This window comes from Humulus lupulus, chromosome 6 (assembly GCF_963169125.1).
Source record: "Humulus lupulus chromosome 6, drHumLupu1.1, whole genome shotgun sequence".
NCBI lineage: Eukaryota > Viridiplantae > Streptophyta > Magnoliopsida > Rosales > Cannabaceae > Humulus > Humulus lupulus.
In genome coordinates, this window is record NC_084798.1 from 153,232,372 (window position 1) to 153,258,217 (window position 25,846).

General features: G+C 35.1%; 1 protein-coding gene across 1 annotated transcript; it reads left to right on the top strand.

The window, feature by feature from the left end:
- Positions 1-304: 304 nt before the first annotated feature.
- Positions 305-2,364, top strand: LOC133782614 (uncharacterized). Its single transcript, XM_062221947.1, has 3 exons — positions 305-551; positions 685-739; positions 1,943-2,364. Exons 1-3 carry the CDS (start codon positions 470-472, stop codon positions 2,100-2,102), a joined length of 297 nt encoding a protein of 98 aa, XP_062077931.1. The 5' UTR covers positions 305-469; the 3' UTR covers positions 2,103-2,364.
- Positions 2,365-25,846: the final 23,482 nt, after the last annotated feature.

Consider the following 25,846-nt stretch of genomic DNA (forward strand, 5'->3'; position numbering starts at 1 on the left):
CATATTAACCTATTTATTTATGACATGTTTAGTAATTTATACTTAATCGTGTTAAATATGTTAATTTCAAGTTTAACAAGGTTAACCTGGCTTTAACTTAAAATTGAATCGTGTCTAATCAGGTTTACCATATTTTAACCCATACATTCTATATATATACTAAACTAAACCTGCTAATTTTATGTCGTTTTGAAGTCGTGATATGGTATCATAACCAATGCTCTCCTAATAAAAACCATATAATTTTAACTTTTCTAACTTGTCTCTTATAAGACCCCAAACTATCGAGTTGGGTAAGGCCGTCCCAAAAGTATTGGGCTAGGCATATAGGGGCCCAAATAGACAATAACACAAAGGACACCCAGCGTCATTGACGGTAACCGCTGCACACTAAGCTAGGGTTTTTGATTGCACCCCGAATTCTCTTGCAAAGTTGGAGGTTTGGTTCGCCAATTCCTGTCTCTTTCCAATGGCGAAAAATAGAAACAAGAAGAAAAGAGATAGCTCTGCTATGGAAGTCACCGAAGATTTGGTTTCAGATATCCCTCAAGGTAATAATTTACTCGATGGCACGAAAGACCTCTGTTTAATCGCTGAGAAATCTTTGAGACAATGTACATCTGATTTTGATTAAATTAATGTACTTTCTATTATAATTGGAGTGAAAATCTACTTTACTTTCAGCAATGGACACTTCAGAGACTGGAGCTCGAAACGTGGCCGCTGGTGCTCCCAGTATGTACGTATCGAAACTGAACTGCTCATTTGGTTATGTGAAAATTATGCTTTTTGGTCTAAACAGTAGTTGTTTTCTTTGTAAGCCTGGCGGGTTGTGTTAATTCTTCATTCAAATTCCTGGTCATCATTGTGGTTGATATCGTTGTATATATTTGATAATTTGTATCATGTTTAGACGGTTCTTTCTTGTCTGGAAGATTTGAAGCAATAAGATTGAATATAGGGTTATTTTGAGATTATACATTAGATGAGGTCGAGTTAAAAGGGCAGTATTTTGCCATGTTTTGGGAGTTTTGGCAATGAAATGTATTTTCTTTGTTGACAGGATTGAAATTCAAAGAAAAGATGTTTGACTAAGAGCTAAATAATTAAATTGGCATGAGATTTTTTAGTAGCAGCAGGAGTAGGAAGTTGGTATAAGTTTTTGTAGTAGCAGTATGAGGAAGCTGTTTCATTCATAAGCATACTGTTACTCACTGAGTTTTGTCTAGTTTGACGTTGGTATCATTTTCATTATCTGCTATTTGCTGTAATTATTTTTGCTATAGAGTGGTTGAAAGAGAATGTTGTAGATATTTACACTAACCTTCAGTGGTGAGAGGTAGGTTGAGTAATGAGTCCCATGGTTTGTTTCCATGAGACACTGGGAACAATCTTATGCTATATCTACCTAGTAATGTGCTAGTGTAAGTTCAGCTGCTGGAGGACTAGAAACAAGAGAGATCAAGGCAAGGCATTGTTTGGCATAAAGAATTCAAATTTTATTTTTATTAATGGGAAACACTATGGAAACTTATAAATGTTTTTGATTGTGCATGAATGACTTAATAATTAGTTTGAGCTCTGTGAGTTATGGATGGAAATGTGAAATCTATGCGTTGGGGAATGTTTCATTCGTTTCATAAGAGAGTATTGTGAATACTATGAGATTCACATGGCTTAAAAAAGAAGCTATATCTTGTAAGTAAAGAAGGGAATGTTTTAAAATCCTCGTCTCCATGCCAACATGACCCCATATCATACAGTTGCCTAAAAACAATTTGAAAGAAATGAATGAAGAATACTTATATATTTTCTCCATATTCTTGTTTAAATGTTATGAAGTTGGTATGATTCCACATCTTGGTCTCATTTCAGGCTGTTTCCTCATTTGAATCATCTACATCAACGTTCATCTCATTGTACCTTTTTTTTTTGGAATCAGGAAGGTAAAGAAGGGAAGACCAATGAAGAGATCCAAAAATGTCCGGAAGATGAAATCCATTGCAAAAGCAATATCTAAGAACGAGAAAGCAGTTGAGAAAGTTCTGAAGCATGACGACAAAAAATCGAGAACACAGTCTGCTAAATTGCTATACGAGTAAAGAACTACAATTGTGTGTGACCACTGCTTTGTTATACACAAGGGGTAGCTAAAAAATTAGTTTTTGGTTTCAAATTCTCCTTTTTTCTGATAATTGTTATTAGTTTATATATATGTCAATTTATCAATGCTATTTTTCTTATGTTTAGATTGGTGAGGAGGATTACAAGTTTTTCTGCCTGCCATTCATTTTTTAGGGGTAAATTGTATCCATAAATAAAGTGTTCGGGAAGGTTTGAATTATTAATGAAATATTTATCACAGATCTTAGCCGTAAACGACAGTAATTAGTATAAACTTAATTATGGTTGATTATTATTGGTTTTAGTATTTTAATTAACGTTAACTAGAATCTATTTTTAAAAAAACTGTTATAGCAAATTTGTATGAGGTGGTGCGGCGTTATTTGCATTCCGAAAGTTATTTAGGTATCTTATTTTTTTTAAAATACGAATAAATTAAATTACCATTTTTTTGTTTTTTTCAAATGTTTTTTTTATGGATAATACGTATGTATTTTTTTACTTTATCGTCCATTAATTATAAGGAAAAACGTATTTATTTATTGTTAAAATATTTTTCTAAAAAATAAAGAAATTAAGGTATACACCAAGGTAAATGATAAGAGTGTCAATTCGATCTAATCTAACATTTTTACTCTTAATCGATTGAAAGTTGGATGTCAGAAATTATTATTCATTCCAATCAAATTAGATTCAAGATCGATTGAAAGTAATTGAGTTGGTTTATTTTTTGAATTAGGGTGAGATTTTGATTAATGTTTATCAACAATTTCAAAAGGGATCGCTGAACTTAGAAGTAGCATTGTTGTCCATAGAGAGTGCCAACTTTGCATCATGTGCAACTTTATTGGCTTCCCAGGACAATGTTTATAGTTGATAGTAAGCAAATGGTGACACATAGAAATAATGCCTTTAAAGATAACATCAGCATAACAAGAAGCACCAGTTGGCCTCTTCAGAGAATCAATTGCATTGAGACAGTCAAATTCAAATATGACTTTAGTGAAACCAAACCTATTACACAGCATAGCACCTTGTAAAATGCCATACGCTTCAACAACAAGGGGATTGAAAGTGGCATCTATTTGGTGAACTGCCGATTATATAGCACTATGCTATACCCAATTTAGGCATAGGGGCATGGCATATCACGTGTCAGATGATGTGGCAAACGATTGCTGTGACGTGGCAATCATTGGCATCAACCCCCACCAAAACCACGGTCCTCACTAAAGAAACAACATTTGGGCAAAAATGAAGTCCATTGGTGGCCAGCTACACATCCTTTTCACCATTGGTGAGTACACATCGCCAATGGAAAGGAGCTCACCTATGTGGGTAATTGCACGCTTTTGTGCTCGCCAAGGGGACCCCACAACCCATGCTCGGGCATCACCAATCGAGGGAAGGCTCCCTAGCCTCAAAAGAGCTTGCTAGCCACATACCATCGCCAGCCTCACTGGTTCCTCGTCACCCACATGCTATCGCCAAGGTCGCTACCCAACATTAACTTGCAAGGTTCAACAGTAGGCAACCTTAAGATGATGATGTTGGTATTAAAAGAGCAAATCAAAGATACGCAGCAGAGAATTGACCATTTTTTAATAATTATTAATATTAACCAATATCACACACACATTAAATCACATACAATCAAATTCGAGATTACCACTTGTAGCCCATCACGTGTCATCGAATATTTTTGTATACAATCAACGAGCTTCCTATCCAAGTTCGAAAAGCTCACACCTTGATCTTCGAGACCAATCCTCAAACACACAAGAACGTGTGTGGGCACGTAGGATTCAAAATGTTGATTTATTACTCTATAGATATACTCAACATATGAGATCTATAGATGTTTGATAGAGAGAAGCGGAATTGAATAGTTTTAAGGTTTAGGAAAACTATCGCTTCTGTTTCAGAGAGAGAGTCTGACAGTCTATGAAAAACAATTAACTTCTTCTGAAAAGTATCGCTTCTTTTCAGGTTTATAAAGATAATTAACTAATTTAATTAATCTTTATTTTATTAAAATAAATCTGATAAGTTATAACCTTATTTAATTTAAATCATATTTAAAAAAGAATAATTAAATAAAACAAATTATTTGAAATTCAAAATTCAAATCCCAAGGAGAAGAAATCCTTGTGTGTGGCGCCACACTCACTGTACAGTGTGTCGACCACACCATTAGGGGGTGTTTGGTATAGGGGTTTGGTTTGGTGGGAATGAAAATGTCAAATCTAACATATGTTTAGTAAATTTATATTTAATGGCTTGGGGGTTTGTGTTTCAAAGTGGGTCATATTTTTAGCTTGATTTGAGAGTCATGTTAACCCCTTTAAACACTTGAGTTTCATATTCCCTTATTCTAAACCCCCTCTAATTCTACTCCCACAAACCCAAACCTTATACCAAACAACCCCTTAAGGTTATCCCTAATTTTCTCATTTGTTTATTTGATTAATTTTAAGACAATATATTTATCCCAAAATAAATATCAGTTAATTCAAAATTAACTTTATCTTAAAATATCAGTTTTAAATAAATAAATATCTTATTCTAAATAAGATAATTATTAATCTCTCTTTACATAGTAATCCAAACAAGATTAATATTTATTTTAACCTAATGTTTTTCAAAATAAAAAAATATATAGTTAAATAATTAATTGATTCATAATTAATCAATTGCCCTAACTATCACATAATTATTTCATTGCCCTAAAACATTAATTCCTTTGCAATTAAGTCATTTTCTCTACAAATCTTTCTTTTGACATCCTTACCCTTGACAGTGTAGGACATAGGTGATCTGGGGACCATGGACCTATAATACGAAGCTCCAATAAGCCAGATTATTAATTAAACTCTTTAATTCAATTATCTTATTTATTAATTCCATGATTACTCCACTATAAATATAGAATTACTCTCTATGTATTTATAGAATTATTTTCACAAAGTTTTCTCTTGTAGTCCATTGATTTAATCAATAAATGTAGTTATGTCCTCCATTTATTGCTTTGTTAATTAGAGCTAGTCAAGATTACCGTTTTACCCTTCTAATTACCTCTTGATCCTTAAGCACCATTAATTCACTAGCAAATAATTAATCTATAATAAAATTATAGATTTGAGCTCAATAACTATTCAGTTCCAGAATTAACCCTTAAGGGAACCAATATTCGATCCGTTAGGAAAGTACGGATTCCATTATTATAATTCATGTTCCCACCCATTCACGATATTGAATCTCCGAAACAAAAGTCATTAGCCTCATTATACTAAGAAACCTTAACAAGTGAATTAAAAGATCCAATAAACACAAACTGGAGTTCATGAATACTCATGATTTAGACTGATCTACAAATGATCATCTGTTATGATAAGAATCAAATCTTTATGTCAAATGACAAGTTTATAAAGATAATTAACTCTTATTGGTCTTGTCATATATAATCTCTATTATATACAACACCTTTACTAAGATGTCGATTCACATCAGTAATCCGAATCTAGATCACTTGCATCACGTAAGTTTAATAAACCGCACTAGTAACCATTCATTAAAGATTCATTACTTTAATATGTTACTGACTATTTTATTCATTATATATGATCTTAATTCATCCGTACTAATACAAGATCATATTCTTATGAATGAATATGGAATTTTCTTAATATTATCATATAATTAATTCAAATAATAATTATGATATTCAAATAATAAAATTGTTCTTTTTTATTTAATTCAATAAAATATCTTTACATGCTTTTAGGACATTAATTCTAACAATCTCCCACTTGCCCTTAAAGCAAGTGAGGCATTTCTCTTAATCCCATGTCACATACATGACCTATAAACGACTTTGCAGGAAATATCTTGGTAAACGAGTCAGCCAAGTTCTGTTCCAATGCTATCTTCATAACAATCACATCACCATAGTGTACATTCTCTCTAACCAGATGCTATTTCCTTTCTATATGTTTTCCTCTCTTACGACTTCTTGGTTCCTTGGAGTTAGCTACTGCTCCACTGTTATCACAATATAGGATTAGTGGCTTATCCATATATGGGACTACTTCCAGATTAATGTAGAACTTTCTCAACCAAACTGCCTCCTTAGCCGCTTCACAAGTCGTTGTGTATTTGGCTTCCGTGGTTGAATCTGTTATGCTGGATTGTTTAATACTCCTCTTCCACCAAGAGTGAACACTGACCCAGACATTGACCTATGACTGTCTTTGTCTGATTGGAAATCAGAATTATTGTATCCAGTAGGGTTCAACTCACCCCCTGAATATACAAGCATATAATCACTCATTCTCTAAAGATACTTAAGAATGTGCTTTACTGCAATACAGTGTTCCAAACCAGGATTTGATTGATAATGACTTATTGCATAGCATATGTCGGGTCTTGTACACAACATGACATACACAAGACTCCCAACTGCTAAAGCATAGGGATACTTTCTCATATCCTCTTCCTCCTGAGGTGTCTTAGGACACTGTTCCTTGGAGAGAGTAATTCCATGTATGGTCGATAACTGACCTTTCTTGGAATTCTCCATAGAGAATCTTTCAAGCACCTTATCGATATAATTAGCATGAGAAAGTGCCAAGAGCTTGTTCTTCCTATCCGTAAGAATTTGGATTCCTATAACATAGCTCGCCTCGCCCAAATATTTCATTTGGAACTTTTCGGCTAACCACTTCTTCACGTTTGACAATGTCTCTACATTGTTGCCAATGAGGAGAATGTCATCCACATAAAAAACTAGGAAAACCACTACTTTTCCTTTGATGTATTTGTACACACATGCATCGTCGACATTTTGTTAGAAGCCATATGTTTTAATTGTTTTATCAAAGGTGATATTCCAAGATCTAGATGCTTGCTTTAATCCATAAATGGATTTCAACAACTTTTGATCTTCCCCATTCTTTATGAACCCTTCTAATTGTACCATATAGATCCTTTCATCAAGATAGCCATTCAGAAAGGCTGTCTTGACGTCCATTTTCCATATCTCATAGTCATAGGTGGCAATTGTGGATAAGAAGAAGCGAATGGATTGAAGCATGACCACCGTGCCTTACGGGAATTGGCCTGATCGGGAAACAATGGACCACCTTCAACTCCTCCACTATAAATACCCCTTTGTAAACAGTAATTTTTTTTTGGAAATTATTGCCTTGAGAAAGAGCATTTACTCTTTTGTGATCCGAACTACCTCAAGAACAAAGATTGATCATAGTGTAATTTTTCTTGAGTGTTCATAACCCTTCATCAATACAATTTCCTAAAGTGGATGTAGGTCATATTTTTCAGGCCAAACCACTATAAATCTGTGTCTTTTATATATATATATATATTACTGCATTTATTTCATCAACAGTTCATTAAGTCAATTAAGTACTTTACTTAGAGATTTACACATAAATTACTCTTCATTTATTACTCTGTGTAAGTTGACAAAAAAATGAGTCAACAATCTCCTTTCTCATTCTGCATGCACACTCTAATGCCAATCATATTCCGTCCCTTGTCAATGGCTGCATCGCTATTGATTTTCACCAAACCAAGTAGTGGTGCAAGCCAACTGTGAGAGGGTCACATTGGGGACCTTAGGAAAGTAGGTCGAGAGTTTGCCTCTTAAAACTGAAGCAGATAATCAAGGGCCCAGGTGGTGGTGAGTTCTTCAAACAATGACACTTCTTTATGAATAATCTTGCAGATATTAAAGGGCCCAGGCGGCGGTGAAAATTATAAGCAACTTCTCCTCCTACTTGAGACTCGCATAGGCTCTATCAAACATCAACAAAGGGTCCAACTTTAGTGTCACCTGAATGTTAAGTTGGATTGGGAAACACTTACGTACTTTACTAACAATCTTACACCCCCATTTGGCATGTACCAAACTCTCAAAAGCCGAAGAACATATAGCACAAGTTCTATCCATCTTCATGCCATGATTGTAGATAATAACTATACAAGGAATTCAATTGTGTGAAGCTTTCCAGACAAAAAGTTAAACCTTAGCAGGAAAATATAAGGACCAAAGTATTTTCCATCACTAAGACCGTCCTTGTGATCCAGAAGCTTGTCCCAAATCCATTCTTATAGTTGCAAGCCAATAATCACTTTTAACACTGTAAATGACTTTCAAATTATGGTGCCAAACAATAGCATCCATTTTGGTATTAAAAGACCAAGCAATGGAAAGAATAGCACTGACTTCCTCAGAAATGAAAGATTGAGGAATGAGCACTTCATTCCTGACTCTCGTGGAAGGCACATCAACAATACTCGAGGGGATAAAGAGAGGATGCCATCACCTCTTAGAATCCATTAGTTTATTTTAATCATTTTTTCATTACTTTTACCCTAAATTTTAATATTAAAGAAATTAACAAAAAAAAAGCATACAAAAATAGAATTATACAAAAAACTAAACACCAATTAGTAATAATATTCCCTCAAGTCCTTAACATTAACTTTACAACTAAATTACTACTAAAGAGGTGCGTGGGTTGAAAATGAAATAAGGAAAGAGAGATGAGTTTGAGAGAGGAGAAATAGTTGTGTGAAGCATCAGCATGAGATGAAATTGGGAGAAAGGGAAAGAGATGAGTTTGACTATTACACTACATTGAAAGGAGTCTCTTTACTCTTTTATGTTTTTTCTTTTACTTTGGTATGGAAGGGTGTATATTAAGTTTTATTGATAGGTAATAAAAAGTTAAAAACTCACAAAATCACATATATTTATATTTTATATAATATATAATTTATTTTTAAATATTTCAGTAAAGGTTGGATTGCCTCGGTCTGTAATTGGATTTGACAATCCCATCCGTGTTGGACCAAAAGGCGGTACGTTTTAAATGTCTCAACTCGCAAGTGCACGATTCTGTAATTGAATATAGAGACTATGTAACCATGAGGTCGAACCTAAAGTAGATGCGTAAATGTTCAAGAAAAACTTATCTAACCTAAATCAATTTCATTCTATCCTAGTTCCAAAAATGATAAGGTTTTTAATATAAAAATAAAATAATTATGAAATAAAGACAACAAACTAAAAATATTAATTTACTAGTTTGTGAGGAGTTATTAAGATTTCAAGATCCACCGCTGTATAAATAATAAGATTTATTTATATATTGACTCTCATATAAATAGAATCAATATAACTATTTTTCCAAAATAGATTTTTCTTTGGTTCAAAATTATAATTTCTAAGTATTAAATATGAAACAATTTAATGTAAATACAAATGATCAATCAATATTATTTTTAGAAAAATATAAAACCAAGTTTTAATATTTTCTAACTATAAAAAATACTTGATATTAAAGATGAAAGAAATTATTGTGATAAGTGAAAATCATTAGCAATATGATCTAGTATAGAGAATCAACACAAAATAAATATTAAATACATATACAGGGTTTCACCGCATATTTTAACAGTAAGAGAACTAAGATAAGTCTGTCAGGCTTTTTCTCTAGATTTCTCTGTCTCTTTTCCTTCCTCGAATTCTAAAAACCTAAGCTCCTATTTATAGTAAGGTTGGACTAAATGTTAGGGTTTGTGCCCTAAAATCACGTGAAAAGATATTTTTGTTGATTTAAATAAAAATACATTTTTATTATATTTGAATATTATAATTATTGTTTAAATAATTTATACAAATATCATAAAATTTCATATTCATTTAAGAGAATATGATCTTGTATGCATACGAGAGAATTAAGATTATATATATATATTATATGAATATAATAGTCGGCAATATATTAAAGTACATAATCATTAATGAATAGTTGCTAGTACTGTTTACTAAGCATATGAGATGCATGTAATCTAGATTCATATTACCGATGTGGATAGATATCTTGGTAAATGTACTGTATATATATATATATATATATATGACAAGATCGATGTGAATTAATTATCTTTATAAACTTACCGTTTGCCATAAATGTTTAATTCATATCTTAATAGATGATCATTTATAGATTAGTCTAAATCATGAGTTGTCATGAGCTCCTATTTATGTTTATTAGATCTTTTGATTCATTCGTTAATGTCTCTTAATATAATGAGGCTAATGACTTTTATTTTGGAGATTCAATATCATGAATGACTGGGAACATAATTTTGCAATAAAGGAATTCATGCTTTCCCGACGGATCGAATATTGGTTCCCATAAGGGTTAATTCTGGGACTGCATAGTTATTGAGCTCAAATCTGTAATATGATTACAAATTAATTATTCACTAGTAAATTGATGGTACTTAAGAGACAAGAGGTAAGTAGAAGGGTAAAACGACAATTCTTGATCAACTCTAATAAGTGAACCAATAAATGGAGGACAAAACTACATTTATTGTTACATCAATGGACTGCAAGAGAAAACTCTATAAATATAAATATGTAATTACTTAGAGTGCAATTCCATATTTATGTTAGAGTAATAATAGAATTAATAAATAAGAATATTGAATTAAAGAGTTTAATTAATAATATGGTTTATTGGAGCTTCATAATATAGGTCCATGATTCCCAGATCACTTATGTCCTACACTGTCAAGGGTAAGGATGTCAAAATAAAGATTTGTAGAGATAATGACTTAATTATAAATGAACTAATTTTTCAAGGAAAGAAAATAATTATGTGATAGTTATGGGCAATTGATTAATTATGTATTAATTAATTATTTAACTATATAGTTTTTATTTGAAAAACTATATGTTAAAATAAATATTAATTATGTTTGGGTTAATATTTGAGAGAGTTAATTATTATCTTATTATGAGATAATTATTCAAACTGATAGCTTTTAAGATAAGGTCAATTTTGAATTAACTGATATTTCTTTTTTGGGAATAAATATATTGTTTTAAAATTAATTAAACAAACAAATGAGAAAACTTAGGGAGACAATATATTGGCAAACACCACTTACTGTGGCGCCACTTTGTGTGCCACTATTCCTGAGATTTGAATTTTGAGTTTCAAATTAATTTGTTTATTTAATTATTATTTTAAATTTGATTTATATAAATAATTAAAAACAAGATAACTAATCATTTTGGAACTAATAAATTTAAAGAAAAATAAATTTATTTTATTTTATCTTTATAAACCTAAAAGAGAAGTGATTCTTCAAGGAAGTTGTTAATTGTTATTATCAGACTTTCTCATAAAAGTATCGATAGAATTTTCTAGGCCTGAAAATTATAATTTTTTTTACAAGCCTTCTCTTTTCTCCAAACTCTCTAGATCTCATGTGTTGAGACACATCTAGAGAGCCTAAATAATCAACTTGTGAATCCTACGTACCCATATACGTCCTTGTGTATTAGATGAACGATTTGGAAGGCTAAGATGCGAGTCTTCACTGGATAGGAAGATCGATTATTATACTAAAAGACTTAAGGAATCTTGATAGGCTTCAAGAGGTAATCTCCTTTTCCTTGTATGTGTTGATTTAATGTATAGATATATGTATTGACCTCGGCTGGTATTAATGATTTTTAAAAGTCCCCCTTCCCCACCTTCCGCCGAGTCCCTGATTTTATTTAAATTAATAACAACAATTGGTACAAGAGCGGTCTACATATATGTATGCGTTAAATTTTGTGTGGGTTTCTTGCATTTTTATATGTATGTTGATATGTATATTGAATGGATGATTTTATTTTTTGACTGTATGGTTGAATGATGGATATTTAATTATACGGAACTATTGGGGTTAGGAATTGAGTTTATTTTTTCTTAGATCTTGTTGTAAGCCATTATGGGGCTTAGGAATTTTTGTAATTTTATTTGTGAAATTTTATTTAAAAAATTACGGTAGCAAGATAGTAGTAATAGGAGGAGGGACCCGAGCCATGCACCATGGAGGCACACGACCCGAGCCCCTTTTGCCAGTCGCCCGAGCCACAAGAACGCCACGACCCCATGGCCTCTCGCGCTCCTGCATGCCCAGGAGCTTGCCTGAGCCCCCTTGCGCACCTGCTGCACATACCAGTGCCCATGGACGCTCATGCCTGCGCGCATGCCTACCGTACACCCGCTTGTCTACGCCCTTAGCCTCTTGGCCTGCCCAGCTAGCTGCGCCTCATGCCCCTGGTAGATTGGTGCCCAACTAATCCCTAAGTTTTAGCCATTATCTTTTATTTAATTGATTTTTAAATTAGTTGAATTTGAAAAATTAATTATCTTATTTTATTTTTATTAGAAAAATAAAATATCTTTTAGTTGGTTAAGATCTTATCTTAAGTTTAAATAATTATTTGAATTTGATTATTTGAATTATTTAAATTCAACTAAATTAAAAAGATTATAAAAATGGTTATTTAATTAAGAATGAGTTTTAATTAAATCAATTATTTAGAAAATTAGTTTCTAATTAATTATTGGGCCTAATGGATTCCTAAAGAATATGAAGATGGGCCTAAGAGAAGAAGCAATTTAGAGTCTTGTAAACAACAGAAGCCCACTTTGTAATTTAAATTTCTATTTTTTTTAGGGTTGTAAATTTAGAAATATCCAATAGTGCTCGTTTAATAATTTATTGTTTAGTTATTTATCGTACTTATTTAAATAAATTTTAGTTGATGTTTGATTGATAAAATGATCATGCATTAGTTCATTACATGCCATACATGAAACCCCACATAGTTTTAATTAATCATGCATCTCTTTTGTAGAAACATGATTATCTAGGATTGTCCTACATGTTTATGTGAATTGTTTTGGTGAAATCAATTGCATGTAAACTGCTGAGTCTTAAATTAGTTAAAACTTGGTAAATGACAACATAATAAAATCAATAGTTATTATAGTCCTTTTAGGATAACTAACTTTATTTAAAAAGTGTTTAGTAAAGTCCGATGAATGTAATGGGTCATTATTTAGATCACTTTAATTATAGAAATATGCTCTTTTATAACTGCATGATTTTTATAATTATTTACATTCATATGGTTATAAATGAACTAGTAATTAATTTGGAATTAATTGATTAGTTTAATAAACACATATTTTCTAAAATAGTAAGTGGGAGAAGGTTGATATCTCAATGTGACCTATGGTCTCCATTATTAATACAACACTATGAAATATGATTAGGGTCTCGAGGCGGCTTTGTTTTCGTCCCCCGAAGGAAGGTTTCTAGTCATATTATATCAAGGTTGGCTTCTTACGAAGATAGAAAAGAGTGATGTATTTTAGGTTTGATCGACCCTAAGGCGACACTCTCTAAGTTAATTCATAAATTCTGAAATAATGGGTTACACTTACAAAGATACATTTAAGCTTTTGCAGTGGATAATTGTATCTTGACCAAACAAGTGATACTTTATTTTAAAAGAGAAAATATGAGTTATTTTGAGTTTTAAATAATAAAGATAAGAGTGTCTTAAAGACTATATGAAATTAACTTGACCGACCCTAAGGTGACACTTTAATTGTCAGGTAGTTTTATTGTGGAATAGTAAATGTTAGGTTTATGTGTTTTAATTGTTGCATTTATGCATCATGTTTACATTCCGAATTTATTGATATTTATTTTCAAATTATAATAATCTTGTACTTTGTTGTTGTTGGCTGCCTTTTTCGCTATCAACTAATTAAATAAAACTTAAAGAAAATTCAATAAAGAACACAGAGAGTTTACGTGGTTCATGTTATTAATTAACCCTAGTCCACGAGTCACTTGTATTAGGATTTTGGAAGCTTGGGGGTCTCAAGCTTCTATGGAGTTCAGGCAGCATTTTAGCAATGCTTTGAATACAAAAGTGGGGATTCAATCAGGGATCCTTTACAAAGTGTGCTCTAGCCCTATTTATAGATGGCTGAGGAAAATTAATTCACTTAATGGGGATTTAATACAAACATTCTCCCTTAGTGGGGTCTTGACAACTAATAAATATACATTCCCATAGTTAAGGAGTTGGTGGGCCTGGTTGTATCTCCTCGGGTCCATTTATGAAGTTACAACCCACATCTTTATGGGGTAGTGTCATGAGGTAGCTGCACGTTTTTCCATTTCAGGCGATGTCATGAGACATCCAGCTTGTCGCTTGTACGAACTCAATACCACGACCTGGGTAACAGTAACATGTCAGATAGATGTTTGTTGAACATGGTCGCTGCGCTTGACACCTGGCACTACATTCCAGGCCCCGAGGATGGTCCTCACAGACCCAGATGAATTGAATGGAAAGGACATGGAGGACATTGTAATCATAGGCCTCAGGACATAGTCCTTCTCGAGGACTTACTTCTCTAGAGGCGATGCACGATTAACACGGGTAAGACCTTCCTTTCGAGGAGCTTTAGGCAAACTCAGAGGGCTTCATTACCTTTCGCAAAGCTTAATTACTCCTTAATGACTACCACGTGTCACTTGGAGAAAACACAGGCAACTATTGTCTATTCTCATATCAATCATTCTCTTAATTTTTCCAGTTAATAAGAATGTCTCAAAACGATTATAACAATATTGAACTTAATGATGAAAATATTGTGTTTTGGTGACATGATGTTGAAATTTTATTACTGAGGGAAAATTTGATGGATGTTGTTAAAATACCACCCATGCAAGAGCCGTCATTAGAAGCTTTAGTGAATGATAAGTTCGAGTATGCCAAGTGGTTGAGGATAAATCACATGGCAATGTATTATTTACTTCAAATAGTAAATAATGAAACCAGAAATACGCTTGAATGCCTTAAATCTGCATATGATATATGGGAGGCTATCCGTGCTACTTATGGACACATATATGATAAGTGATTTTATGAGAATGAAATCCTATCAGCCAAGCGTGAAACAATCGCTAAAATAATGAAGAATAAGAAAGGTCAATGCGATTTATTTATTCTCATGACTAAGTGGAAAATGATTTGTCATCCTAAATTTTATATTCAGGGTCCACTAACCATGTTTGTTCTTCTGTGTAGATAGTTGAGTCTTACTATTCAAGGAAGGTTGGTGATGAAGTTATTGAAGATAAAGATGGAGAGCGCATTATAGTTTAGAAAAGCGTTGGGGACAGTCTGTGTAGTTTTAGTTTTTATTTTATTGAAAGAAAACTTTATTTTTGTTTAGAACAATTTCTTAGTTTATTTCTTTTAGCATTTTAATTTCCTTTTATTGCATGTAGTGAAATTTAAATAATTATTTAGTAATACTATGATTATTCTTAATTTTCTTTAAATAGACATGTAATTATAAACATTCAGACTGTAACGACCCGAATTTGCTGTTAAGGCTAGGTGCCCGGAGGGCATAATTGGATGTATGCGTAATTAATTGCTTAAATGTGTGACTACATGGCATACATGATTTATATGATAATATGGAAATAAATGCATGTTTATGTGTATTAAATATGCATGTGGACCCATTCTTAATAATGAGGGCATAATTGTAATATTGGCTCATTGCGGTCGTAAATGTGATTATATGTGTGTAGATGATTGAGACCACATTATCATGTGGATATATTTGCGGTATGCGGCTCGAGGCGATCCTAGTGAGCGGATTAGCGGAATAGTCACAACGGGGTTTAATACCCGACTCGGGGTATCCTAATGCATTATGGGAAATTTAACATATACTTAGGATTTTTGAGTAATGAGTAAGTATTTGGTGATTAATTGGGCATGTCAGGATTAATTGGGAATTTTTAGGACTACTTGAGGAATTAGTGGAAACTGTGGAAAAAGACTGATTCGCCCTTAAGTGCATTAGAGGGTAAGTTAAGGGGCAAGGGCATTTCCGTCATTTACTACCTAAAGGGATGATACACTCAGCCAATCTGAATAGTGTAGTATACTTTCAGCGTCTCCTTCTCTCTTTCTATTTAGTTTCATCTTTCCTTTTGGAGTACTTAGGGGGCTCTTGGGAATTTTGAGGTGGAAGCTGTGGAATTGAGGGAGCTAAGGCCAGGATTTGTTCAGGTTCAGTTTGGAGATAAAATTATAACCGAGGTAAGTTTCACAATCTTAATTTTCTTTGAGAATTTCTATGATTAAGCTAGGTTGTGGCCGAGTAGGGTTCTAGCTTGGATTTTGAATTGGATTAAGGATTTGATAGGGATTTTAGGTTGTTTGTATTGGTTAGGGTGTGTTGTTGAGAGTCTTAGAATCAATTCTTGCTATGGTGTATGTATAAAATGAATTCTGGTGATTTTAGCTCAGAGAAAACGCAGAAAGAAGCTAGGTTTTCTGGGTTCATGGGGGCGTGCCGCGACCTTGTTCATGGGCGCCACGGCCCGCGTGGCCCCAATAGCTTGGGGGGCTTTCTGTCTCTTAGGTGTGCCGCGACCCTCAGGGCCAAGTTGCGGCCCACATGCTTGTAAGGATTGGGGGCTGGCGCCTCTGACCAGGGAGCGTGCCGCGACCCTCAGGGCTAGGTCACAGGCCGCCTCGGCAGCCTTAGCCAAATTAGGCTTTGGGGATCGGGGATCTAAACCTAAGCGCTCGGGATGATTTCTACTACCCGGTTTAGTAGAAATTGAGGTCCCGAAGGCTCGTATATTATTCCAAAGCTTTTAATTGGTTTAGGATTTTAATGGTTATCCACTATCGCATTGTGACTAGGTTATATCGCAAGGGTTAGAGTTAGGGATCGTGCTCGGTGCTGCCATATGCTAGTTGCTCAGGACCTGAGGTAAGAAAATCGCACCCGAGTTCTGATTGGGGCTTAAACCCTTTATATGAATATGTTATGAATATGAATATACATGTATCTGGTAATATATGGATGGACATGCTTGTATACACTGCCATTGATTATGTTCTATGTATTGTGTATTTGTGAATATACATGTTTGCAGGCCGGCCTAAGGGTATCGAGCGGCCGATAGCAAGCGTGCAAAATACAGCCCGACCTAAGGGTGCCAAGGTCGGATAAGAGACCAGGGGACTCGGCCTAAGGGCACCAGGCTTGGGTATTATTCCATAAACAAAAGTGTGGTTCACACTTAATAATTTCTATTGACTGATGAGCTTGATTTACATACTTGACTGAGTTGAATAATACTACTGGTTGGTTATTTATATCCTATCGTTAATTGAGCTTGATGATTTATATTTACTATTTTTATACTATTAGTTGTGCATACTGGTTTAAGTTTTCTTGCCGAGCCTTGGCTCACGGGTGCTACGTGGTGCAGGTAAGGGAAAGAGATAGCGAGACTAGCCATGAGTTGGAGGGCTTCAGGGGCGGTGTGTACATATGCAGCTTGCTTGATCACCATGGTAGGGATAGCTTGGGAGGAACTAGGGTTAAACCCTGATTTGCCGCTTAGGACGGCTAAATTGTATTTTATTTGTCTTTTACAAGTATGTAAAATGATTTTTGGGATCCAGTGTACAAACTTAATATTTTAATGAAAAATAATCATTTTGTGTTTACCAAATCTTGTAATACTTATCATTGATTTAGTATTTAATTACACATTTGAGTTCAAATGGCTTGCTTAGCAAGTTAAGCACTATTTTAAACACACAGTGTAACGATCTTGGTTATCCAAGGCGTTACAACTTGGTATCAGAGCGGTCTAGGTTTAAGGGTTCTTGAAGACTGGCTGGGCGTGTACACTTGCCGCTAAAGGTAAGCTTGACTTACGGTTAGGTACTTAATGACATGATTACGTGACTAGTTGTTTTAATTGAACCTATGTGCCTTATATGCGTGCTAATATATAGAGAGAGAGCATAAGTGTGTGACTGTTTTTGGTGGAAATGGGATATGATAATTGATGCATAAATAATGTAGATTTGTGTTTTGATATGTATATTATGTGTGTGATTATTGTGGTTGTTTGGACCTGTCTGTGGGATTATTCTGGATATGAATATCAGGGCGGAGGGGTTGAGTCATTGACTGCGGACTGGTTCAAAAATTGTGTATTCAAGATAGTTAATTGGACTTGGTATTGTTACTATGGTGGTTGCATATGATAGTTAGGGTCAGAACCTCCATCTACCCCTAGAATGCATAACAAATGTTTGCTAGTATGCGAGTAAGACTGCTAGATCGGGATGAGGAGACAAGATGGTTGAGAAAGCGGGTTTCGTCAGGGAAACACTGCTCGTATATCTTGATAGTAAGGGCACAAGTGTTAGTTCAACCCAAGGGTGGAAACAAATAAGAGTTATCGTATGAAAGACTTTAGAAGCATCATCCTCTAGTTTCCGAGGGAGGTTTGGGTTTGCTCAGAACTGAGTAGTAGATGGGCATGATTAGCTCCATCCTCAACTATATGGGAGTGGTAGGCCATGATGGAGTGGTTGTGCCATGCGTATATGGCAGGAGGATGCCAGACGTGGTGGGAAGTAGTACCCCAGACCCGGAATGTTGTTACCATGGTTTGGGAGGAATTCAGACAGTGGTTCGACGAAAGAGACTACTATAACACAGTTTGAACTGCAACAACTAATGAGTTTATGAACTCAGTTCAGAATGGTATGAAAATGACAGAGTATGTCAATGAAATCGATGGGTTGGTTAGATTCACTTTTAGTTTGATGAGGAGTGAACTCGGGGATGGTTCAGAGCGTTAGGGTCGCTCCAGTAATTGAGACTTCTAGTTCAGGCAGTAGGGACGACCTTGTTTTAGAAGACGCAAGAGATGGGATATTGATAACTCTACAAAATAGGGTTATTTTACCACTTTTTATGTGCTAATTGTTGCTTATTTCTTGAGTTTTTAATTGATTTATTAAGTTTTTAAGTAATTTTGAATTTATTAGTCTTATTTTGATTTTATATATTTTTGTGTGTTTTTATAGTTATTTTGTTGTAATATATTGTAGTTTAAATATTTGAATTATTGTTGTGTTTAGTGGTAAAAAAATGTTGTATTATTGAACTTAAATGTAAAATATAATTAAGTTATAATTAATATTTTCAAACAATTAAATTGATTTATTTTATAATTGAAAATATTGTATTATGATTTATTTTATATTTATTTTGTAGGGAATTTATGCTCTTAAAAAAGAAAGAAAAATGAAGGACAATATGGCATTTTCAAGAAAGCAAGACAAAAAAACAAATTGTGGCATTTTTGCCTTCTCCATTCAGGCCCCATGGCCCAAGCCCAATTTCTCCTTTAGCAAATCCAAGCTTCCTCCCTGCCAGCCGTACGGTCAACCATCTTCAGCTCCACATGACTCCACTTCATGCACCAACAAAATCCATCCCAAGCCCTCACAACAATGAAGCTTCCCTTCTGGGCCCGCCTAGCAAGCCCACCATTTATTCCTCATCAACTCAGCCTCTTCCGCCTGATGCCTTCGCCAGTGCACACAACCAGCCGCCTGCCACACAGTCCAAGCAGCCTCCTTGCCAATTGTCTTGAGCCCATAAATTGTCCAAAAGTACCATTGTCCCCTATGACAAAAATACCACTTTTTACCCCACTTTCTACACTTTTTACCCCAAAACATAATTATTACACCTTATAATTTATCTCTATTTGCCATATTATAATTAATTCAATTAATTTAATCAATTTAATTAATTTGAATTGATTATTTTAATCATCATTTTTGGCTATAAATAAGGGATTTGAGGGTGTCCATATTGGGGAGAGGTTACTATACCATAATTTCTACACATTCAAAACCTCTCTATTTTCTTCATCTTCTTCTTCTTTTTGGTTATTTTTCTATGTATTTTTAGAGGAAATTTTGGGGGTTTCTCCTCCAAATTTTCCTATCTATGTTTGTAATTTCTTTGTTTGTATTGTCTATTCTAGTTATGAGTTTCTAATCTTTTTAAGATTATTAAGGTGATGATGAAACATTATGTAACTAGATAGTGTTTATTTTGTATATTGATTTCCCATTTTGTGCAACAAAGTTTATGGAATTTTCTTCTTCAAATATCTTCTTTCATCTTAAATATCATGTATTTTGGATTGTTAGCGAATATTTACACTTTGTTCTTCATTAGTGCAAAAACATAATAGTCTTTGTGTAAGAAGTGTCATTAAATTGTACACATCCATGCTTAGAAAAAAAATATTATGTTTTGCCTTAAAAATAATGTTCATTGATTTATTTGTTATTTCATTAGATTGATTTACACTAAATGCTTTGAAATTATAATTTTGAAAAGTGAAGAAAAATCCTATCTTTTTATAAATAATTTGTGCTTAAAATTATAAATCTATTTATAAAATGATAGTTTGATTTATTTTAACTATCACTAAAACTTGGGAATCAATGTACTTATAAATATTATTGAACTTATATTTTGTGGATTCTAATCCTTAATAATCTTATTTTACCATCTTCATTTCTATTAGTAATTTATGTTGTATATATTGTCTTTAATTTTTATATTATTGTCTTTTATTTTATTTTTATTATTCAAAATTCTCATCAATCTTTGGAACTAGGTTAGAATTTATTAATTTTGGTTTAAAATAGTTTTCTTTTCGATTTTAGACAACTCCTTTGGGTTCGATCTCGTGCTTACACGAAAACTATTCTATAAATACGATTCGTGCGCTTGCGAGTATAAATATTTAAAACATACCCGTTTTGGGTCCATCAGATATGGAGAGAGAGTGTTGTAGGGCAGGAAACTTAGGCAATGGTATTCCCATTTGCGAGATCAGGTAGGGGCAGATGCCCAGTAACTAGAAAAGAAGGACCCATGATAGTTCTACTACTCCTGGTCTTGACAGGAAGGGTTATAGTTTACAGGATAGCCGCCGGGGCAGCAGTGAGGCTTGGTGAAGTTATTTTGTATGCGCCAGGTGCAGGGGACGCCATCTGGGAGGAAGTCGAGTGAAGGCATGTTTTCCATGTGGAATGATTGGGAATGTCAGGAAGCATTGCTCGGAATCGAAGTTGAAAGAACCAAGGAGTATAGATTACTCGACCCCAGTTCGAGGGTTCGCCTTTATATAGTTAGAGCCCGAGGCTAGTCCCTTGGAGATGACCGGTTGGCTCTGCAGTTCTCATTCCTTGTTGTATTTTGGGTTGAATGAGTTCAGTGCGGCGTATCTCCGAGAAGTGGCTCAGATAGGAGACACATGCTTCAAGGTTGCCATACGATGGGGCTTGAGATATTAGTGCCGGGAAAAGTTGGTAACTTCCAAGAGAGGTATTAGAGTACTATTGGTAAAAGGTTTACAGTAGAGTTGTTTAAGCTCGTCATATAAGCATTATGATATGATCCTAAGTATGGATTAATCTGTTAAATAAGAGACAACCATGGATTGCAAGAGATGGTGGTAACATCAAGATTTGAAAGGGAATGACCCAGTTGCGTCAACAGGATGCCTAGATATTGTGGTAGGTACCACTTGGAATATATCAGTTAGATTGAATGGAAATTGGATTGGCCAGTAAGGTTTCAGATAGGTGTACAATAATCGTTGAGTACGCGACGGGATTAAGGAGTGGATATAATCGGTATCAGGGACATCATGAAGAACAATATTAGCTCAGTAGGAAGAATTAATGGTTCAGTTGAAGAGGTATTCGATTGGAGGATTGGTCTCATCATGGGACACATTGACACTGTTTGTTAAGTATGAAGGGTTCAATTGCCTGGTTGCAAGATAGGACAATGTTCTCAGGAATTGATCTTCCATCTAGTTATTACCAGCTACAGATCAAGGAAAGAGACATTTTAGGAATTACTTCTCGCACCAAGTAGGGTGTGATGGATTATTAGTGAAAGTTCTTAACTGACTAATGCTCCAATGACACAGGAAAGTTTAACAAGTAGAGAGAGTATAGGAAAGACATGGACAAGCCATATTCAGATTGATTGGGGATGTGTCGGTCTACTCCTAGTTAGAGGCGGAATGCGAATGACCACTTTGTTGATAATACTAAGACTGTTGAAGCAGGGTTACAGGTAAGGCTCTAGAGAGAGTAGGCTTTGTTTTCTTCAAGGATGTTCAAGGTCACGTTATAGGAAGTGGTGGGATCATGTATGCAGGAATTCAGCTAGAAGCCACAAAGAAATTACCGAAGAATGTCGGAGAGGTGAGAAGTATAGTGAGACACGTTAGCTACTACTTGAAGCATCTTCAAAGACAGCTATACCCAAGATTGAGGTAACACAAGAACCTTAAGTTTGTCTGAATGGATAGTTTCATACCAGATTTTCAGAAGATAGAATAAGGGTTGGTTAGCACACTATGGTATCAGAATGTGTATGTGGTGGAATGATACAGGAGGACGACGTGATGGATATATTGTCCTTGCCTAAGACATGGAACTATGGGTGGTGCATTGAAGACAAGAGTTCACCTGTGTATAGACTGAAGGAATGGTTGTTTGTGCTTCACAATAGATGAAGGGATAAAAATACAAATGTTCTACACAAGGCGTTAGGTTGATGGTAATGCCAGATAGCCACGGTTAGGGTGCGGTGACGACACCTATGGAATAGTAGTGTGTGCACTAGTATGAGGAATTATAGTGCTTGATCACTCATAGAGGAATAATCATGAGACTAAGGCCCTAGTGGGAATTAATGGGTGATTCACATTGGAAACCCTTGACTGTATAGAGGAAGTTAACATGGAAACTGACATCCTGAGTTGGAAAGATCTGTGCCAGTTGAAAAAGACACCACGGATTACAATAAAGTCAGATAAAGTAGCAACCAAGATTTGTATAAAAATTGCAGTTGATAGTTGGCAGATATACCTCTATGAACAATGAAATACAGAGAGAAGATCTTGTAGGAATAGTTTAGAATCCTACCATTTTAGTATGAACGGGTTAAGATATGAAGATTGGATGAGTGATCAAATGGAACCTGGTGTGGAGGAGGAGATTCTAGATGAGTATTGTATTACCTCCTTATGAATATTATATCTAGGAATTTGAATGGATGTTAAGAGCAAAAATTTGTGTACTGGAAGGCAAAAGGGTATAGTGGTGGACCGTAAGGGTGGATTACATTAGACTGTAGGTAAGATAATTAGATATGAAAGGTTGAGACTCAAAAAATTGAGTTAATACACCTCAGTTCATGTGAACGGGTATTATAATAGTGTGTATGGGAAACAGGAGACCTTGTATCACTGTGGGACACTGAAGTGATGGTGATGGACTGAGCCCCTTTATTTCCCAAGTTTAGGGAAAAGTTGTAGAGGACAAAGAGTATAAGGTTGAAACTTAGGAATTATTGGTTACCTTCAAATAAACTGGTAATCTGAGGGAATGACTCAAACTTTAAGAGTTGTACATCGAATGTGTAAGTGTTTAAGGCATTGAGATAAGTACGGTCTCCTGATTGAATAGTCATAGTTGTGAATGCCGGTCAACGGCTAGGGTGACTCTAGATAAGATACAGTAGGAACGAGAGTGAGAAGCACTCGTTCCAAATAATGAAATGAGAGATAGAGAATTTTTGTGGTTCAGAATTGGTCCGGAGAAACCAATGAAGTTATTAGGATTATCAGGGTAGAAGTGTCTGCTTATTTAAAAAGGACATAAGAGTTAGCAAATTACAAGCATGGGAACACGGAGTTCCAGGATGGGAGACTTTTGTATTTCTCCGAGTATTGTGGACTAGAAAGGGATAAGATATTTTGGGAAGAAAATAGGAGTTTTGACTCCCGATTTAATATAATTCTGAAATTTTTACCAAGGAATAGGCCAGGGGCCTACAGATTAACCTTACCCTAGTATGGGTGGTGGCTCATAAAGTGTTACTGGTGCCAATGTCAAGGAGAGAAGTGTTAAGTATTACCGCTCATAGGGTGAGGTGACCCTAGGATTTCAGTGAAATTTACCGAGCAAGGAAAAGTTAATGGAATTTATGATAAATGAGATAAAGTCTTATAGAATAAGACTGTCACTCTAGTGAGAGTGTCACCATAGAATAAGATTCTGTGGCTATAGTCAGATTTGAGGGATTGGTATCCCAAGATGATTGAATAAATTTTGAGGACGAAATTTCAACAAGCAGGGGATAGTTGTAATGGCCCGAATTTGCTGTTAAGGCTAAGCGTCTGGATTAAAATGCCTGGAGGGCATAATTGGATGTATGTGTAATTAATTGGTTAAATGTGTGACTACGTGGCATACATGATTTATATGAACATATGGAATTAAATGCATGTTTATGTGTATTAAATATGCATGTGGGCCCATTCTTGATAATGAGGGCATAATTGTAATATTGGCCCGTTGCAGGCATAAATGTGATTATATGTGTGTAGATGATTGAGACCACATTATTATGTGGATATATTTGCAGTATGCGGCTCGAGGCGATCCTAGTTAGCGGAATAGTTACAATGGGGTTTAATACCCAGCTCGGGGTGAGCCTAGGGGTATTATGGGAAATTTAACATATACTTGAGATTTATCGAGTAAAGAGTAAGTGTTTGGTGATTAAATGGGCATGTTGGGATTAATTGGAAATTTTTAGGACTAATTGAGGAATTAGTGGGAACTGTGGTAAAAGACTGATTCGCCCTTGAGGGCATTAGAGGGTAAGTTAAGGGGCATGGGCATTTTCGTCATTTACTGCCTAAAGGGATGATACACTCAGCCAATCTGAATAGTGTAGAACCAAGAAGAACCTTTAGAACATTTAGTATACTCTCAGCCTCTCCTTCTTTCTTTCTATTCGATTCCTTCTTTCCTTTTGGAGTACTTAGGGGGCTCTTGGGAATTTTGAGGTGGAAGCTGTGGAATTGAGGGAGCTGAGGCTAGGATTTGTTCAGGTTCAGTTCGAAGATAAAATTATAACTGAGGTAAGTTTCACAATTTGAATTTTCTTTGAGAATTTCTATGATTAAGCTAGGTTGGCTGAGTACTTGGATTTTGAATTGGATTAAGGATTTGATAGGGATTTTAGGTTGTTTGTACTGGTTAGAGTGTCTTGTTGGGAGTCCTAGACTCATTTCTAGCTATGGTGTATGTTTAAAGTGAATTCTGGTGATTTTAGCTCGGAGAAAACGCAGAAAGAAGTTGGGTTTTCTGGGTTCGCGAGGGCGCGCGACAACCCTATTCATGGGCACCGCAGCCTGTGTGTGCCTAGGAGCCTGGGGGACTTTCTGTCTCTTAGGCGCGCCGCGGCCCTCAGGGCAGGTCGCGGCCTAGGCAGCCTTAGCCAAATTAGGCTTTTGGGCTTAGGGATCTAAACCTAAGCGCACAGGACTATTTCTACTACCCAGTTTAGTATTAATTGAGGCCCCAGAGGCTCGTATATTATTCCAAAGCTTTTAATTGGTTTAGGATTTTAATGGTTATCCATTATCACATTGTGACTAGGTTGTACTGCAAGGGCTCAGAGTCAAGGATCGTGCTCAGGGCTGCCATACGCTAGCTGCTCGGGACCTGAGGTATGAAAACTGCACCCAAGTTATGATTGGGGCCTAAACCCCTTACATGAATATGTTATGAATATGAATATACCTATATCTGGGAATATATGGATGGGCATGCTTGTGTACGCTGCCATTGATTATGTGCTATGCAAAGTGTATTTGTGAATATACATGTTTGCAGGCCGGCCTAAGGGTGTCAGGGGGCCGATAGCAAGCGTGCGGAATGCAGCCCAGCCTATGGGTGCCGGGGTCGGCTAAGAGACCAGGGGACTCGACCTAAGGGCGCCAAGCCTGGTTATTATACCATAAACAGAAGTGTGTTTCACACTTAATCATTTCTATTGACTAACGAGCTTGA